This window comes from Tyto alba, unplaced genomic scaffold, assembly GCF_018691265.1.
Source record: "Tyto alba isolate M040663 unplaced genomic scaffold, T.alba_DEE_v4.0 Super-Scaffold_26, whole genome shotgun sequence".
In the NCBI taxonomy this organism is placed as follows: Eukaryota; Metazoa; Chordata; class Aves; order Strigiformes; family Tytonidae; genus Tyto; species Tyto alba.
The window spans coordinates 23,445,456-23,465,291 of NW_024881300.1; the positions used below are offsets into that span (position 1 = coordinate 23,445,456).

The window sequence follows — 19,836 nt, forward strand, 5'->3', positions numbered from 1 at the left end:
GATTGTACAAATGCAGGAGCTGCCAGGACCCTCGTGTTAGCGCACTGTCCCTGCTGTACACACTATTTTTAACTAGCGCTTTGTTTTGCAAAGATGCACAAAGCTGCTGCTTTTTATTCCCAAAGATGCTAATAAACAGCAGAGGCAGTAAGAGCTTTCCGATCTGCCTGACAGTGACTCTGCTTTCTTAGCTTGCGATTCATTTTTCCTTCTCCTGGCATTTACGTTTACTTTTTTCCACTTTCTCTTCCTTTCTTTTAGCTTAGGTTCTCTTCCTCCGTCTTTCTTTTTTTCACGTTTATCCCTTAAATATTTAAGAGTCTCTTTTATTTCTAGTCTCAGCCTAACAAAAATCCCGTTTTCCTTTCTTCGTTTAGATGTGTGCCTGCCTTCCTCTCTTAGTTTCCATCACACCTCTCCTGAGGATGTAAAATCCAAGAACCAGATCTTTGAGATTTCAAAATAAAATAAAAGTAAACTCTGCTTTAAAAACACTTTAGCAGGAAAGCCAGGCTAATTGTAAATCAATGAGTCTTAAAATGCGGCATTGATCTCCAGTTAGAAGTTTGAAGGGGAAAGCAGTAATTACTGCACTGAAGGTAGATTTTTTTTTTTTTCTCTTAGTAAGTTCTGGGCAGAAGGAAGGCTCATTAGGGCAGCACTTCGGAATCTGAGTAATTAGTTTAAAAAGTACTTTTGTGGTGTTATTCCCATGGCTAGAAATTATTGGAGTCTTCACAGATTTATAGTTCAGCTCTGATAAGGTTTGATTTATTATTGTGTTCGGCGGGGAAGCTTCTTCCTACATAATCACCTGGGTGAAGACCCAGAGGCTGCTCTGCCGCCGTCCTGCCCGCGGGGGCTGGGGGACCTGCCCTCGCCCAGCGCTGTGGAGGCCCTGGGGCTCGCGTGGCGGGACGGGGAGGGACTGGGGGGCGACGGCGTGCAGGAGAGCCGCGGCGGAGGGGCCCCCGCCGCCAGCCGCGAGCCCGCCCGCTGCCAGGGCGAGCGCCCGTGTAAGCCCCCGCAGCGAGACAGCAGTTCGAGTGCGCCCTAAAGCTTGTAGGCTTATCTTTTTTCCAAATTCTTTTGTTAGATTTAGCAATTATATCTCTAGATATTCTCATTAACCTTAATTATCTAATCCCTTTTGTGAATATTGCTGAATTCTTGGCCACAGCAACATCCTGTGACAGTGATTTCCACAATCTAATTACCAAGTCTAATTCTATAGGAGAAAGTGTTTGTTTCACCTGCGAGGTCCCGCGGCTCCATTAGCCGCTGGGCTTCCTGCACTTCCGCAGCTGCCGAGGCAGAGCCGGGCGGTCAGCAGCTGGCGAGAGGGACGGAGGGAGGGAGCATGGAGCGGCGTGCTGATATTTCCATCTGCCTCTGCGGCTGCAGAAACGTTTACCAGGCTTACTGCTAGGGTGCGAGTGCCGCTCCGAAGGGAAGCAAAGCCTGCTGCAGTCGAGGCAGCTGGTGGGGAAAGCTTTGAGCTGGTCTCTCTGGTGGTGAGGCGATCTGGGGGCGCCGTCATCCCCTCGGGCGGCAGGTTCCCGTCGTGCGGTGGGCTCAGAGGAGCTCCAGTTGTGTCAGCTGGGAATTCGGCAGCTGGATGCTGAAATCAGCTGTGATCACTACCAAGCACAGCCTCTTGCAGGCGGAGAAAAACTGAACCCAAGCAGGATGGGGTTTGGGCTCTTTCTGCTGTTGGACTCTGGCCGTTAGACCAACAGGAAACAGAGAGGACCAAGTCTCTGTAAGTCAGAACAGGGGCTCTCACTCCTTGTGAACATTACTTGCCTCCTACCAAGTTAACTGAAAGTCCCTTCTTCTTGCTCATAGGAGAAATGGCTCAGAAAATCTCTCTCCGTCTTCTTCAGACTGCTGCCGGTTTTGTGCTCGTTTCTCAGGTTCTCCCCTCTGCCACCTTTCTCAGCAGAGCAGGGCTGATCTCTCCAGTTTCCGTCCAGTGAAGGTTTAGGTCCTGTGTTCTTTATACACCCTTCTCCCCTGAAAGATGTGGGCAAGGGGCATGTTGTATTACCTCCAGCACCTCACGTAGCATTGCAGCCAAGACTGCCAAGCTCCTGCAGGACCACGTAATATTCTCCATCGGTTTCTCAGCATCAGCTAATTCTGCAGGTGAGCAGCGCAAGGCCTGTTCTCCTTGTCCGGGGTGAGGTTGATGGAATGGATGGAGGCACCGATGGGGCCGTGGGTGCCTGCAGACCCGTGTGACAGGGCTGCCTAGAGATGCCAGGTTGTCCAGGTTCAGTCTGGAAGCTGGGGAAGGGCATAAATATTAAGAGCTTATTGTTCTCTAACAAAACCGTGCTAATTGTGGGGAACTGACCCTGTAATTAAAATTAATCTGTGTGCAGGGAGGCTTTCTGGCACAGCTCTTGAGCCCCTGCCTGTGGGTTTGTGCTCCTGCCCATCCCTCCAATGTGTTAAACTGGGGTAGTGGTACAGTCTGACTTCTTAATCTGACACCTCTAGCTGTCCTACTTGTGTAACTCAATAAATATTTTTACAGAAATGATTTAGTTTGCAATGACTGTTATAGATCTGATTCTTCAACGGGAGGAAAGAGGAAGGTCTCTGGAGGCAGAAAACCCTTGTGTGGCAGAAAGCCTGCTGGGAAGTCAGCTCAAGAAGAATTAGAAACCGTTTAAATAAATGCTTACTTGACATGACTCTGTCTTCCACAGTCTAACAAGCAGGGAAGCGAATGGCAGCCGCTGGCCAGAAATTGATTGCATTAATTGATATGCCAATAAGAGAGCTTGTTACATCCGCCATTGGTTAGGAGGCCGGCTAACAAGTCCCGCTGATCAATGGAACCAATAAAGATTTCATCCATTAATGAGCAACATGGTAATTAATGTTATCCATAAACCAATTAGCCTGGGTAGCTAATGTGCTGGTTAGCACAGTGAGTGGCAGAGCCGGGCGTGTGCGCGGACCGGCCATCCGGTGCGAAGAGGGCATGGCCCCTGCGGGGCGAGCCGGGGCTCCCGGAACGAACGGCCCCCTCCAGGCTGCCCGGGGAGGGAGGGAGCTGGGAGGGTGGCTGCTGGGATGGGCCCTTCTTCCTGGGAAGGGACACGTTTCTCTAGATTTATGAGGCAATTTCAATTATTTACACCTCCAGGTGACGGTGGGGCACGAGTCGGTACTGGGCAAACCCCCTCCGGCCCCGGGGGTTTTGAGGGCGGCCCCCCGCCTGCGGCGCTGCCTCCGGTACCTCAGAGGTTGGGGGGTGCTGACCTGTGTGTCGGGAGGCAAAACACCCGTGGGGAGGGGGGACGGGATGTGCCCCTGCAAGGCTGCGGGTGGGCGAGGGACCCCGGGGGCTGCGCGGGCGCTGACCCCTCCGGGGGGCAGCCGAGTCTGGGGGGGTCTGGGCAGGGGGTGCAGGGGCAGCCCCCGGGGCGGCGGGCAGCATCCATCCTGCTGTTGGCTGCGGAGTTACCTTGCATTGTTAGATATTGACCCTGGGAGACCCCTTGTGGATTCCCTAATTGAAAATTAATACCAGATCAATGCCATGGGCAATTTGCATATTGATCATAAACAACTTTGAAGGCACCGAGTGTGTGTTGGATCAATAGAGCTCTCGAGCAGGCTGCAGTGGGAGAGCGTCCCCCGCGCCGCGCGCTGGGGGAGGTTGACGCTTGGCGAGTTCCGTAGCTGCTTCGTGGCGGCGGCCGTGCCGGGCTGGGGCCGCAGCGTCGGATTAACGGCCTTGTCCTACGGTTCGCTTTGGAAGGGCAGCCAGGGGAGGTGCTGTTGTTTATTTGTTTTAAACCAAACGGCCGAAGCCCGGAGGCGTCCCACGGCAAGGGCGAAGCTGCTGTGCCTGGCGGGCGCTCGGGCCTGGGGGGACGTCACAGCCGCGGCCGGCGTCGTCCCCCCAGCCCTCCTCTCCTGTGACGTGCAGCCTGCCGTGCTTACTTTAAATGTGGGCTTCCAAAAGCAGGAGTGTTATTTTTCTGGGGACATCAGAAGAAATCTCACCAGTGATTTTATATTTGCTGTTCAAGTGGACTATTTAGACTCGTTCTCTGCCTGCTTGGGACACTGCGAAAGTACTTCAGAATGGTCTTGGGTTAAAGTGTACAAGTATTTCAGATCAAACTCCAATTAAAAAAAAAAAAAACACCAACCTTCATCTGCAGATACGCAAGGCACCCTTGGAAGCCTTCCGCTATTAAAGAGGGACGTGCGTGGGCAGCAGAGATAAAGCCTGTGGGTGGGCGCCGCTTCCTCTGCCCGCTCCTGAGCACACGTGCCGCTCGCGTGGAGACCCCGCGGGGGAACCGCGTCCGACCCGGCCGGGAGCCTGGGGTCTCCGGGGGGGGGGGGGCAGGGCTGGCAGCCCACTTCCCCGGGTTGCCGCTGGTTTGCAGGGCGGCGGAGGCCGGTTGCGCGCAGCCGGCGGCTCCAGGAAGCCGCTGTGCATCTGATTAGCGCATTACTGAGCTTTCATTGACTCGGCTGCGCCACGCTGATGAACTGAGACTGGGGACAAGCGCTCGTAATTGAGAGAAATAAATTCTTATCACAGGCCTCTGCTGGAGCCGCCACCTGTGCGTGCGCCTTGGTCCAGGTTTCGGGAGCGTTTCGAATCCCTGGAGCCCCCGGTGCCCTCGTTAGCGTTGGAGGAGGCCGAGCAGGGGGGTGGCAGGCACCCGGGAGCGTCCCGGGGTGACCGAAAGGCTCCGTCCTGGCCTGGCGCTGCCTGGCTGCTCGGCCGCGGGCCGGCGGCTTGCGAGCCACGAGCACCTTCAGCCTCTCGTGGAGCCTCTCCGTGCGCGTCCCTGTTCCTGGGCGCTCTGCGTTCCACGCAGGAGTTAGAGCGGCCGCTCAGCACCCTGCGTCTTTATCTCAGATTTGATGGCGAGTGAAAGGTCCTTCCTGACGGGGGACAGGGGACAGGGGCATCGTCGGGGAAAGTGTTTTGTCTTGCTGCAAAAAAAAAATAAGGATAAATACATATTTTCTTTGAAAAGAGACCCATCTCCTGTTTTAAGTGAAAGGAAAAAAGTAGTCCAGGGGTCAGTCGGGCTCTGGAGTTCGGATGCGGCGTGGGGATGTGGTGGGTAGCCCTCCCTCCCTGCTGCGGGGAAGTGGTGTTCAGATTCCCTGGGCTGTTAGCAGCCCCTGTAATTTCTCCTGTTCCCCCGGGCTGCGGAGCAGGCTGCCCCCGCTAGCGCAGCGCCCGTGCTGGGGAGGTGAATGGAAAGGCTTCACTTGACATTCTCTGACCTCCCTGGTGCAGCTGAATACCGGAGAGTCAGGGCTGAGATTGCAGTCGCTTTCAATTACTCGAAGCCAAGAGAGGTGGAGAAAAAAGGCCTGTTGGCTCTAGGAAGCTGAAATCTGCTGCTGCTGAAAGCTTGTTAGTACAAGGGGAAAAGCAATTACTGACATTCTGCCAGTGCCGCTAACCCAAACCTGGGGAAGGGGCAGCTCAGCCCTCGGCCGTGGCCAGCTCTGCCTTGGTGGGTGACGGGGCTCCAGGGCTGCAGAGCTGTGAGTTTTCTGGGGCTCCTCTGCCTGGTCTCATCAGCGGGTGTTTGCTGTGCATGCAAGAGCTTGCATGGGTTAGCTACTCCCTCTTCTACCCCAGCCCAACTGTGTTTGGTATCGGGGAGCTCTGCCCGGGGCTGAGCAGGGGCCCGGAGAGGCTGGCCCACGGGCTGTGCTGGCAGGGCTGAGAACAGCTCTGCGCTCGAGGGGCTGCCACGGCCCCTGGCCCTCCGCAGAGGGGTGACGCCGGGGCCGTTCGCACCAACAGGCTTTGGTATTGCAACTTCCCACCAGGCTGATCTTCACGTCTGGTTAGCCAGTGGAGGTGGGGCACTGCTTGTGCCCGAAGTGTCGAGAACCGCTCGGCCGGCTGGAGTCGGCGTTGTCTCTGCCTAGACCTGCTGGCTCGAGCGGCTCTGGCCTTCTCGGGCCTCCCAGGGGATGCTCCTTAACTTTTCGCTTTGAGGTCCTCTATAAAAGCACGCGAGGCTTTCTGCAGAAATGTTTTTGGTCGCCTCCACCAGCTGCGTGTCTTCCCTTTGCAGCCCAGTTGCCTCAGCAAAAAGCAAGCCCTTTGGTTCCCCAGCTCCGGTGGTTCCAGCAGCCCTGCCGACTCCTTCCCGGGCTGCCACAGCCGGCTCTGCCTCGCGGGCAGCCGCACACCCTGGGGTGATCCTCCTTTATTTTTTATTACACATATTATTTACGGCCATTTATGATTTCCCATGTTCATATATATTGTTAGTTCCTAGAAATAAGCTCCAGGAAGAGCCTGGCGACGTGACACCGCAGCCGACATTACTGCAATCTAGTCAGGAATGAATCGACCAGCCCGCGCACTTCAGACCTGTTTGGACTCACCGCATGTGCAAACCGTCCTCAGAGACATTTGCTTAGAACCATTGATCATTTTTTCCCGTTCTTCATAGCAGAAGACTTTTCTCACCAGGGACAAGGAGTGATGATCTGCCCCAGGCCCCCACGCCACAGCCGCCAAGCTGCAAGCCAGTCGTGCTCCCCCGCTGCCGCGCCAGCCCCACCGCTCTCCCTTAGCTGCCCTTTCTCTGTACCTGATGGTACAATGTGTTACAGGAGTATTTTAATTGTCCCTAAACCAGGGCACTAATTATGGCTTTCCTAAGTTTTTAGCTAAGCGTAAAAGAACTCCAAACATGCTGAGGTCGGGAAGCACTTGGGGAGGGGGAGAAAGAGGGTCAGTAGCACATTAATTAACTTTTCCTTGGAACGATACCGTGGAGAATGAGAACAGAGTAGGAGCCGTGGGAGTTGTATATTAAAAACAGTAGCTAGAAAAAGGACATTTTAGTGTTCAAGTAGGGTTTGTGGTGATGTTACAGCGCAGAGCTGAGGTTGTTGGTAGCACTCCTGTGCGTATCCAACCCTTGGGGTTAGGCGTAAGCGTCTTGGCCTCTCCGAAAACGCGCCCCTGTGTCCGCTGGGCTGTGGCCGTGCTGCGCCGCCGAGTTCCCGGGGAGCCTGGAGCAGGTCAGCCCGGCAGCCTCCCGTCGGAAACGGCCTCAAGTTGTGCCAGGGGAGGTTTGGATTGGATATTGGGAAAAATCTGTTCACTGAAAAGCTTATCGAGCCTTGGAACAGGCTGCCCAGGGAAGTGGTGGCGTCACCATCCCTGGGGATATTTAAAAGACGTGTAGGTGTGGCGCTTAGGGACGTGGTTTAGTGGTGGACTTGGCAGTGTGAGGTTAACGGTTGGACTCGATGATCTTAAAGGTCCTTTCCAACCTAAATGATCCTGTGATTCTATAAAACCCGCTGTTTTCTGCTTCGGCGGTTTTGCTGTGTGTTTTGAGCAGAAGGAAAGTGAGCGAGGGAAGGGGGCAGCTGCCGGGGAGGTGGAGGAGGGAGGTGAGGGGGGCTGAGACCAGAGAGGACGAGCCGCGGGCGGTGGGGCAGGGCTGCTGGTGGGGAGCTGACCCCTTCAGGGGAGCGCGGAACCCACGAGAGCAGCGCGGCGCTGACGTTCCGGCTGCCGGCCGGGTGTTGGCTGTGGGAGAAGGCGGCACCCGAGGGGTCTGGTCCCAGGGAGGGCGCCCGTGGGGTGGGTGGAGAGTCGGGGGCTCTGCGCCAGGGCTGCTGCCGGTCCCTTCAGTCACAAAGCTTGGGCGAGGCACCGCGGTCCCGTCCCCCGCCGGCCTTTGCTGCGCCCCTGCCTTGTCACCTCCGCCACCCCGTCTCCCCCAGCCTGGCCTCCCCGCGGGTCCCCTTTGTCCCCTGACCCTCCTCCCCCGGGTCTCCGTGGCGGAGACCGCACCGTCCTCTCACTGCGGACCTGAAGCTGGAGATGGGTTTTCTTTTGTTTTGCTGTTTGATCTGTGTTTGTGGTTTTGCATGAGTCTCCTTTCCAGCTGATTCCGGTTTGGAGCTAGGTTAAACTGTGCAGAATACTGTTTAAAAGAAAAAAAAGAAAGGAACTTGTCAGGATGCATTTGTTAGATCACGTTTAAAATGAAATAGAATTGAAGGTAGTTTTTGTCCAAAGAAGGGGAGGCTGAAAAGCCGTCAAGCCGCAGGAGAAAGCCCCTCCTTTGTTGTCCTCCTGACATTGAAGTGTAATTTTTCATGGTTATTTGGACTGGAAAATGGGGGGAAAGGGAGAGATGGGCTTGCGATTATTTCCCATAAATGACAACACAATCACATCACGCTCCACTACAAACATGCTCAAGGAATTTGCCTCTTTTTTTGCATTTCATGTGTGAAAATAACAGCAACCTTTCTAGTTCTGCTGAAATTCGAGGGGGCAAATCCCTGTTCGATTCCATTGACTTGGAGTTTTACCCAGTTTACCAAAAAAATGGACCGCCTTGTTCCCCGGGACGGGGAGGAGCGGGTGCGCTCTCAGGGAAGGGGCTCTGGGGGAGTCGGCGGCGGTTGCCGTCGGTGCGCGCAGCGGCCAGGGTGCTGCCGAGCCCCGGGGGGTGCAGGAGGGGCCGAGCCCCCGGCGCCCTCTTCCCGTGCCGGACAAACCCTGGCTCGGCGACGGGGGGGCAGGACCGGCTCCCCGCTGGCTGGGGCGCCCAGAGCTGTCTCCTGGGGGGCAAGGCTCTGCCCAGCTTCCCGGGGAGGTGGAGGTTTCCTGAGCAGTCGGGGCCTTTCCCAGGCTCGTCCCCCGCGCCTCGGAGATCCGGACCCGCCGAAGGCGCTGGGCCTCTCGCACCCGTAAAGCTGACGGCAGTGACCGCGCGCTCCGACTGCCTGCTTGGTGTCCTACCCTTCTCTTTCTTCACAAAAGACAGCGGCGGGTGTCACCACCACTGCCTTCCGAGACAGAAATTGCTTTTTCTTCTAATTACCTGGTTTTGGTGACACTATTCTCTTTCCCAGCGCTGCTACATTTTGTTGGCAAAAGCACAAAGCCGAAGGTTGCGTGATTTCATCAGTCCCCCCCTCCTGCCCCCTCACCGTGGGCACTGCTCAGCCGTGCGGGGCCTCTGGCTGGAGCTGGTAAATCAGATAAAGTGACCGAATGCAAAAATAATAGCTGTATTAGTTAAAGCATTCATATTTAAGCAGAAAAGATGCTAATGTCTACCAGAGGGTCACCTCATTTCTGCGGAGCAAGAGGCTTGCTTGGGAAATAACTAGAGACCTGGGTGCTGTTGTTGGGTTTGCAGATCCGTTCAGGGAAACTGGCCAAAAATTCTGGATTTTTTCTTTGGAGAAGAAAACAAAGGAATAGAAGCTAAAAGTTGGCAAATAGTTCTTTTGCTGTTGAATTTCTTGTTTTATTTATCTGAATGCTTGCCTCTGTAGTAAACCGCACAAAAGCCAGATAACTTTCCCTGCCTTGAGAAGATAGGCAACTGAGGATGGCTTTATCAGCAAGGGGCATGTTCACATTCAGCATTTTCTTTTTTGTCAGTGAAAACAGCACCGATATGCTCTGCCCAGGCTGTGAAACAGGGCCATCTTGGAAATAAGTGTCATTAATCCAAGATGCATGTAGGATTATTACTGGTTTTCTGCAGCTTTTTGTCAGATGGTGGGACTCACCCACCAGCTTTTGCATCGAGGCTGGAGCTCTCTGACATTCCTCTCGTAACCTGCGCCTGGTGCTTTCTTTAACCTGCTTGGAGTCCTGCTTTTTCTTTTGGGAAAACAATAGGAGTAAACACATAAATGTAGAATAATCCAGTTAGGCGCTAGCACAGAGTGTATTTGTGTATATATATGCATCCTGAATCTGAGCTGCAAGGGCAGTGACTGCCTGGTAGCCAAGGTTACCTTAGGAGACGTGCCCCAGACGAGCTTGAGCTGGATGAGAAATACAAGACGGCAAAAAAAAACCTCTGAAAATGGATTTACCCACATTTCTGTGCGGACGGATTGTCTCATCTTCAAATGCAAATAGTCTGCAAGTCAGGGAGAGGTGGAACACATTTTTTTTCTCTTGGGCTGGTCACAAACAAACAAACAGTTGAATTGTTTCCAGGGTGTTTCTCTGCGTCCTGACCCTCGCCAGCTTCTCTTCTTCCACAAAACCGTTCCAAGGCTGTGCTCCCACTCAGATTTCAGCGTACCGAAGGGCGGGCAGCGGCCGGGTCTGCCGTCGCTCCGTTTCATTGTGGGCCACCAGCAGCTTCAGCAGCACCCGTGGCTGCAGCCCTGCGCGCTGAACATCCCCGGGCAGGGCGGCTGTTCGGAAATGCAAGCACGGGAGGGAAAAACAAATGTTTTGCTCCTCTGGCTCAGGAAGCTTTGCGTGCCCCGAACGAGAGCCGTGCTGCCGGCCGTGGGGCTGGAGCCCAGCAGCACTCGGAGACCCCCCGGCCTTGTGAGCTGCCGGTGGGCAGCGGGGCTGGGTGCGCGGTGCTGCTGCAGCAGAGCTTTGACTGTGGCCGGGGGCAGTGCCCATGCACCCTGCCCGGTGCCACAGCACCCGCGGGGCACCTGCTTTGGGACCCACAGGGTGCCTGCCATGGGTGTCTGCTTTGGGACCCACAGGGTGCCCGCTGAGGGTGTCTGCTTTGGGACCCACAGGGTGCCTGCCATGGGTGTCTGCTTTGGGACCCACAGGGTGCCCGCCACGGGTGTCTGCTTTGGGACCCACAGGGTGCCCGCCATGGGTGTCTGCTTTGGGACCCACAGGGTGCCCACCACGGGTGTCTGCTTTGGGACCCACAGGGTGCCCGCCACAGGCGCCTGCTTTGGGACCCACAGGGTGCCCACCGCGGGTGTCTGCTTTGGGACCCACAGGGTGCCCACCACGGGTGTCTGCTTTGGGACCCACAGGGTGCCCACCATGGGTGTCTGCTTTGGGACCCACAGGGTGCCCGCCGCGGGTGTCTGCTTTGGGACCCACAGGGTGCCTGCCACGGGTGTCTGCTTTGGGACCTCTGGCAGGGCGGGTGGGCTCTGGGGAAGCGAGCATCCTTCTGTGCCAGGGCCCCGTCAACATCAGACCTCCTTCCCGGACGCTGCGTTTGCTCTGTTCCCACAGCCGGGTGCGCACGGCGCAAGGTGGGACCACCCTCCCCATGCCCCTTCCCCGTCGAGGTGAGCGACCCTTTCCAAGCCAGCTTCAGAATCCCACGTGGGCACGGTTCTGCAGGCAGCTGAGCAAAAGCTGCTGTTGGGACGAGCAGCGCCCACGCCCTGGCACAGCTCGGGGGCAGTTCAGCTCCTCGTGGGCTCCCCAGGGCCCGGGAGGGCATCAGCCCCCCGCAGACCACCTGAAGCCCCTCCTGCTTCCATAAGGACCCAGACTACAGCCCATCTCCTCCCAGCGCCCTAGGACCCCACGTTTAAACTGGTTTAAAGCAGCTGAACTTCTGGAACGTGCTGGGCCGCGGGCCGGCGGCGTGACCCCGGCATCGGCGGGGGACGCTGCCCCTCGGCAGCTCGCGGGGAGCCGGCGCGGCCGTGCCGGTGCGTGTGCGGCCGACTGCACCCAGGCCAGCGCTGGCTCCTCTCCTGACAGGGCCAGCTTGCAGAAGTCAGCCAGGTCTCGATCCTGTCTTCCTACGGGCTTTTTTGGCTACTTATCCTGAAAAAGGGAGCATCAGGGGTTCTTTTTGTTTCAAAGGAGAGACCCTGTGTACAATTAAAACTTGTTTCTGGTAAACCTCATTCCAGGAAAGATGAGCTTTTAACAAAAGGCTTTTGACAGCTGCAGGGTATTTCATTTTTTTAATGCCGAATGAAAAATCAATACATTTTTCTAGGTTATACATATTCAGAACAGGCTTGATATTTCCATTATAATGGAAAATGGGTGTCTGCACATCTCGCCTGTCAGAGCTGCACCACCGCATTTTCCAAGCCACTGCTAAATATTTCAAACCTGATTTGATTGTGGTTCATGACAGCTAATGTTTCTCAGCTCTTGAGCCTGCCGGAGGGTGGAGAGGCAAGCACACGCTCTTTCTCTCCCATCCCTACATTTCCGCCACCCCTGAAATGCCCCTTATCCCTTCGGATAAGAGATCCCGGTTTGTTAAGGAAAATCCAGCTGAGAGGGGAGGTGAGAGGTCTTGGGCTGTTTAAGCTGGCCTGCATCCAGTCAGGATTTGCTGACTTCTCCAACCCTCAAACTTTCTGGGTTTTAAAAGGGGCAGAAATGCACCTGCATGGTCCGGTGCAATGGCACGCAGGGATTTGGGCACATTTTCAGTGTGTAACTGAGTCAGAGATTCCCTGACATCTGCATATGTCACATACTCATGATTTTCCAGACTCTTCTCCCTCTCTTCCCCCCAGTGAATGGTTTAATTTTAAATTAAAAGGAAATACCACTGTCTAAAATGATTTATTCATGAAGGAAGAAAAGATTCTTCGTAGGATTTTGCATGGGGCAGATCTGGTAGAAGGGAAGAGCAGGCTCCTTGGGCTCCAGGTGCCCCCCAGTTGCACCTGCTCGCTCTTGGGATTGACCTGAACCGCAGCGGTTGGGAAATTCCGTCATGAAAATAAAGCATCGTGGCCTGGTGGATGGCACTCCAGCACAGGGACCCAGGCGCAGGTTGTGTTGTCTGTATTTCAGTGGGACACAACCCCCCCGCCCCGTGCAAATCCCAGAGCAGCAGCTCTTGAACCTGCCCTGGCGAGCTCCCTGCAGAGGATGAGTCCACTTACCCTGCGTGAGCTCATAAACACCGTGTCGTCGGCATTTCTGGAAACCAGAGACACCGGTTTGGCCCCTACATCCCCTGGGCATGGGCTGCAGTAGCATCTGTGGCCTTCCAGAGCCCCTTACGAAGGTTCCCAGGTTGGGAGTCACCACCATCGCCTCTTACAGAACATCCTCTGTGGCAGACCCCCACCCCTCGGGCTCAGCTCCCCGAACGTCCCGGCCCGGGCCCTCGGCTGGCTTGGCAGGGACTCCCAGCACACTGATGACGGGCTGCAGGGGCTTCCCACCCTCTGGATAGCAGCCCCGCTCGGGACACGTCTTAGGATGTACGGTTTTAAGCTGAGCACCTTTTTAACTACAAAATGACTGGTGGAGTTTTTATTCTTAAGCAAAACACAGTCGAGCTGTTAAGAGTCCTAACGGGGTGTACGGCTTCAGGGCGGTATGGTCAAACAGTAACAAAAGAGTCATGGTGGTTTGGAAATAAATTCCCTACTTCTTGCTGCCCGTGGCCTCATTCAGCCTTTGGGAGCTGGTCACAAGGTGGTCTTCCCGCTCAGCTACAGATCTGTCCTGCAGGGCTCTTGGGGCGTTAAGTAAGAGATGGGGGCCAGCTCTGCTCGAGCCCAGCATGGGAGCAGCGTGGCGCCAGGGTTTGCAGACAATTAAAATGGGAGCTCTGAAGCTCCTTGTTGCGTGTGCAGTGCACTGAGGAGAAAAACAGACCTTTCCCTACCAGTCGTGATGCTGGCCTTGTCCAGAAGGACAGGCATCCTCAGAAGGATGCCCCAGGGAAATGCAGGAGGATTGATGGTCGGGTGCCATTCGCGCACGCGCTCGCTGCCCGGAGCGGCCGTGGCACCTGGGAGCTGCCGCCGCGCCTCGGCAGCTGCGGAGCTGTCACCCGAGAGCCTGGGTGCAAACCTGCCGGGAGCAGGAGCTCCGCTGCATTTTATTTTCAGCGTTGGAGGATCTCATTGTTGAAGCTGGGTCAGGTCACATGCTTGAGCCCTGTGTGCAGTCTCTCGGAGGCTGGTTCTCAGCAGTGCAAAGCCCTCGGCCACGCGCGTGGGCACTGAGGAGCGGTGTGGCTGGGGACGCTCCCCCGGCCATCCCCGGCGTCGGCTCCAACGCTGGCGGCTGCAAGACTAGTTGGGCTGAGTGTAGAGAGCAGGGTCGCCTCCAGCCTTCCAAAGAAGTCTGCTGGCAGAGGATCACAAGGCAGCCAGGAGTTGGTGCTTCCCCTTCCCCAAGTCACCGGGGAGAGGAGCGGGATTGCCCTCGGTAAGGGGCCAGGGGCCGGGTCAAGGGGTACCAGGGCCTGTCCCAGCTGATCGAGGCTCCCTGGGTAGCTGTGTCCTGTACTCTGCTCCCTTCCCATCCTGCTTTAAAAAAAAACACTCTTCAGAAAAAATCAGCTCAGGCTGGAGGGGGAGGAGGGTTTGCAGCACGCACATGATTTATGCAGCCCGCCCGCCCAGCACAGAGGCGCTCGAGCCAAGGCGGCAGATCTTGCCCCCAGAGGAGCCGACCCGGGGCCGGGGGGCGCGTGGTGCCGGGGTCTGCGGGGGGACGGGCTGTGGCTGCAGTATGAGGGGCTGCAGGCCCAGCGGGGCTGCAGAATTTGCCATGGGTAGCCTTGTTTTTTAATCATTTTCTACCGTTATTGGTATTCATAGCTCACATTTTTCCGGTTACTGTCAGCCTGGGCTTTCATCCATTTTAAAGAGCTATTTTTTCCCTTGTTGATGATGATGATGGTATAAAGACAGATGGTGTAACTGCTTATGAATGTCCTATTTTATTCCCCTCAAACCAGACAGTGCACTTGAAGACGTGTATTATTTCCACATGCTCAGGTTAGAGCCCAGACAGCGTCTGAGCCGGGCAGCCAGCTCGCCCTTCCTCTTCCTCCCATGCCGATGCTGACACCTCCGGGTCGCAGCCGGGAGTGCCGGCGGGCCGGGCACCCTTTGTTGTTGGGGGGCCGGGGCTCCCCACCCGCCTCTGTCGGCACGGGCTGTCGGGGGGCCCGGGGAGCCAGCAGCAAGAGCTGGGTGTCCAGAGAGAGGTTCAAGCGAAGATGTGAATGCAGTCACAGAAACCCCTTCGTGAAGGTTCTTAATAGGACCAGCTAAAATCTGCTTTTTCTGCGCTGACTGCCTCAGTTGAAGAGGACCTACCCCACCCTGCACGGCAGCGTTTTGAAAGCATCAAGGTGGTTGGGTTGGGTGGGTTGGGTTGGGTTGGGGGCCAGTTTGTTGGGGTTTTTCCCCGGCATGGAAAAAAAAAAAATGGAATTTTAATTTCTGAAATGTGAATCCAGCTGCTGATTTCACAGCCCTTGTCTCCAGCAAACTTGAGCGCTTGTCTCCCAAGGCAGACTGCTCATCTCACCCCTGCATCAGTAATTTGTATCTCCCTATGTGTTAGGTGCCTTTGCCTAGCGATGCCACCCATCACACCTCTCACTCTGGGGTCCTCTTCTCCCAGGCGAAGACCACTGGGATCCCTGCTGCTCTCAAGAGTTTCCAGCTTTTAAAAGAGTGAAAGAGGGGTAGAGTATAAATCACAGTGCTTCCTTCCTCTTAATATCAGTGCTGATCTCTGGGTGCTTTTACAAGTTCCTCCCTGATTTAGGTTGTCACATTCGCAAAGGGCGCTGCTGAGTATCTGCAATCTCCTAATATATATTTTTAATCTTGATTTCTAGCCCTGTCTTTGTTAGGCAGAGGAGGGGGGGAGGGTGTGTGCTTTAACTCGTTAGGTAGTTCAGATAAAACCTCAGGATAGCCTAGGATTTACCATGACCAGATAATGCAAGTTGAAATTATGAACTATCCTGTCTAAAAGAGAATATAATGGCTTAAAAGTACCCTTTCTTCCCAGTGTTGATGTAGCCCCCATCAATTACGTGGTGGCTGTCGAGCTGCACGCACTGTACATAAATACCCGAGGTATTAGATGGTAATGTGGCTGTTACACCCTGGTGTAAGAGGTCTGGCGGGGGCAGCTCTCTGGCTGGCGCTGTCCTGCCTGGCCGGGGTGCCTCTGCGCGGGGCTGCACCGCACCGTGTCCGCACGCCGGTGCCGCCGGCCTCGGCACGCCGGTGCCTGCTTATCGGGCGGGGCCGTGGCACTCCGTGTTTTGGTCTGGGCTTGCAGCGCTTCACTTCACTGAGTAATTTTTCTCCTTCGTGCTCTTGCACCTGTATGGTACTGCCCGTGTGCTCAAACTCTTCCGTGACTGGGGTGAAAATAAGACCCCCAGCAGCTGCCTCCCATGCTTGGTGTCGGGGCCATGTCTGCAGAAGGCAGTGCTGCTCCCTGCTTTGTCTGAGCAGAAGTGAGTGGGGGTGTTTCTGCGGTGAACTCGGGGGTCTTGGAGACCAGGGTCTGTACTGCGCGGTACCGTTCGGCCCAAAGAGCTTGAGGTGGGGATGAGGAGGAAGGCTGAGGCTGAAGGTGCTGGAGGCTCCAGTCAGTCCCTGACAATTCTCTAATCCACGACATGGTTGGGCAGAACCTTCTCACACCAGGCAAATGTTTTCCTGTACATTACACTGCAGGGGATGTCAGTAGCTCTAAGTGGTAGAAGTGTGCAAGATTCTTCATTTCATCTTCACCTCTCACTTTTTTCCCCTCTAGTTTCTTTCTTGACCAGCCAGCTGGTAGTGTTGGGAGAAGGCTGGGTGACATTGATATCTGCCACTCAACACTTGTGCTTTAGCGTCGGCTGTTGCTCTTGCTCAGTGGCAGTTACTTGCTCTTACGTTTTGACTTCCATTTTTGTTACTATTTGTGCTGCTCTCATTTCAGAAGAATCCATTGAAGATGTGGAAGTGCCCAATGAAACAGCCGGTGATGCTGAAGAGCCTGCCAAGGAGCAAGAGAGCGGAGGGGACAAGGACCAGACTAAATGGACAGGTGGGTTTTGGTCCCTCTTTTTCTTTAAATCCAGGAAAGGAAAGTGGGAAGAGCAGAAGCCTGCAAAACTCTTTCCTTAAATGACCGTGCAGCACAGCACTGTCAGCAGGACGTAAGTTCCTTCCTCTGTGAAGTCTCTGGGTGCAGCTTCGTGACGCGCTCGCGTAGCTGGAGCCGTGGTCAGCCACGGGTCCCCCCTCCCAGCCCCGGGCTGGCGCTGGGCCGGCGGGTCGCAGCTCCCGCGCTCAGCGGCGCTGGGCCTGCCCTGGGCAGTGGGGCTCAGCTCCTGGGAGCGCAGGAGGGAGAGGGGGACGGCCCCTCTGGCAGCACTTAGGTGGGATTAAGCATGTCATGAATCCCCACCCTACGTTGTTAAGGTTTGACGGCCTGTTAGCCCGCTTTTTCATCACGGTAGCTCCGGCAGCAAGGTTTTGCTGCAGAAGGGCAGAGCAGAGAGGCAGACCCTGTGCTTGTGCTCTGTTACCTGCTCGCTTTCTGCGGGAGCCCTGACACCCTGGAACGGAAACTGCAGATGCGCAGCAATACTTACGTTGCTGCCGTGCAATCTGAAAGGTTTCTCTTCACAAAATCCTTAGATGGATTAATTACAAAAGTATTGGGTTACTCTGTCTTTCCCAGAAGATGGTTGCTATCTTGCAGAGGTGAGTAGGAAGAATCTTTTAAATATTCCCTGCCTTTGAGCAGAAAGCAGCTGCGAGATTGTCCTCCTCTGGAGATGGCCAGGCACTGGAAGTGGAACTCTTTTTTCCTTGATGCAGGACAGAGCAATTCAGATTCCCAGTTTCTGGTTTGTTTGGTACGGTGCCTCTCTCAGTCTGCATAGAGACCCTCCTTCCACGCAGCCTTCTCCTGCCCTGTTTGTGGTTGCCTCTTAGTGAGCCACAGCCAAAGAGATGTTTCAGCTTACGCTCTCTTCAGAGGAATGAAATGTGATCTTTCATCTCAATACAGTTTTGATCTCAGCCATTGGAAGATGCGTCCAAACTGGTGAAGAAGGCAAGCTGTGCTTTAGTGCTTGTTGAAGCTCATGTTCTCCGTCTAGATTTCACTCGCTGAGGTTGCTCTGCATGTTGTTCCCCCATCACAGACCCATTCTTCAGCCCAGAGATGCAGATTTTGCTTGGCTGTAGGTGATTTTTAATCTCTTGCTGTGTGGGATTGTGTGATCCTAAGCAAGAGCACACTTCATGAAGTGTCACAGAAAGATGTAAGTATCGTATATTTACTAAATCTCTTAAAGGGTGAGTAGGACCCTTTGTCCAAACCTGAAGCACTTACAAAAGCTGATCTGTGTGAAAAGATTATTTTTATATGTAAAAACATGTCAGGAAAAATGAAGAACCTACTTTTTAAACACTTTCCAGAAACTCTAAATGTGCATGCCTTTATTTCTTCATCCTGCTGGTGAAATACCTAACCCGTTTTTGGTGTTTGCCAGTAAAACAACAGACAAGGAACAAACATCTCGAGCCTTCAAAGGACAACACACAAAGGAACACGCAGACTGTGTACGTAAGCCCACGGAGCTCTGGACAAGCCTTGTCCAGAGCCGTTGCAAGGCTGAAGGGTACAGCCTCCGCAAGACGTATGCACATGCTGTTGTTGAATTCAGGTCCTGCTTCCAAATGTGTAGCGACATCACCCCTGAATGTTAAAGCAAAAAAAAAATAAAAAGTTATCCACCGTTTATGTACAGTGGCTATGCAAAACAGGTCCCACACCTTGGCCTTGTATTGTTTCTGCTTTCAAGCTCCCTGGAGGAGCATGGCTGCGTTGCCATGTCCTTCTGGACCTCGGACATGGGAGGGAATGGAAACTAGGTCAGGTTATTCACGACAACCACAGAAGAGCAGTGTCTGCATGTACAGGAATGTCAAGATGCCACGGTACAAATTGGGTGTAACCTGGGCAGGAACCAGGCAGTACCAAGGAAGCACTCACTCGCTGTGAGGGTGCAAGAAAGGAGCTGGTCTGCAGCTCAGCCCGGTGGGAAGGCTATCAACCTCGATGTCAGCAAGTGAAGAACATAAACCTTCTCCGCGTTCGTCTCCACCGAACAGACGCAGCAGCGAGAGAGGCCAGAGCAGCCGGGTCAGTGGCACCGGGGGCAGAGCTCGTCCAGCTGTGAAGGAACAGGCTGCAAAGTACGTGGCTAAACTAAATGTTGTCGCGTCTGTGACCTGCTGCTCCATACCTGGGTGTTTGGAGAAGGTGACGGAAGCACCCTCAGACCTGTCAGCTGGTATCTCTTGTGACTTTACAGAAATCAGGGGGAGTACTGCCAGGGGACAGACAGGGAGTAAAGGAGTAGCTGGGGAACCGCACACCTGCCAGCTCCGCTTGCCCCAGATTTTCCTGAGAATTGACCAAACAACTGTAAGTACTGACAGGAAGATAATGAGATGAGTAACAGTCGACACAGATTTGTCAAGAAATCACGTCAACACAACCCAGTTTCCCTGTGTGTGAAGAAGGTCCTGTTTGCAGTCAGCATGTCCTATCTCCTCCTTCAGAAGACTTTTAAAGCTGCTTTTCAGGACAGTCTCAAAATGAAGCGCAAGCATTATGGTGCAGGAGGAATGGGTGCGTCTCTTCAGCGCTGGGAAGCTCCATTTCCGAGCCTCGGGTGTCAGGAAAGTTACGGAGCAATTTCAGAAAGCCCAAACAGCAGGAATGACCCAGAACAGAGCGTGGTCTGCACAGCATCAGCTGTGAGGAGAAAATGGAACAAACAGGCTTATTTGACCCAAAAAGACCAAAGGGGAGGACAAGATGAGTCTTCTTGTGCATAAAATGCTTCTGAAAGGAAAGAAATCATTTGTTCTCTACATCCAGGATATAGATGACGAGAAGCAGCGGGCTTAAATTGAAGGGAGAAAGATTGAGGTTAGACAAGAAATAAAAAAAAAATTCTCCTGGTCCAGCTTGTGAAACACTGGAGTGTGTTTTCTGGGAAGGTTCCTCAGAGGCCTTTCAAGAAGATTGGACAAGCTGCTGTCGGGAATGAAGCAGGCAGAGTTTGTCCTGCTCCGGGCGGACCGGCTGACCTGTGGCAGTGGCTCTGGGCCGTGCAGTGCCGTGAAGGTGGGGCGTGGGCGAGATGGAAGGGCAGGCTCCAAGCCGGGGAGGAGCGTGTTGAGGCGGAGGCTGATAGACCTGATTTCTGTTCATCGTGCTGCAATCTCATCACTGCGTTCCCTGGCAGTTCACTCACCTTCTGTGCCTCAGTTTCTTAA

At 54.5% G+C, this 19,836-nt stretch overlaps 1 protein-coding gene across 4 annotated transcripts in view; it reads left to right on the plus strand.

The window, feature by feature from the left end:
- The window catches only part of ZFHX3 (zinc finger homeobox 3), a 545,789-nt gene that overhangs the window by 491,740 nt on the left and 34,213 nt on the right, over positions 1 to 19,836 (plus strand). For 3 of the 4 annotated variants that reach the window (XM_042797341.1, XM_042797342.1, XM_042797343.1), the window contains one exon: positions 16,472 to 16,579. In XM_042797341.1, the coding sequence (XP_042653275.1) occupies positions 16,472 to 16,579 (108 nt within the window). The remainder of the gene's footprint in view (positions 1 to 16,471; positions 16,580 to 19,836) is intronic. The other variant, XM_042797344.1, reaches the window with a different exon arrangement.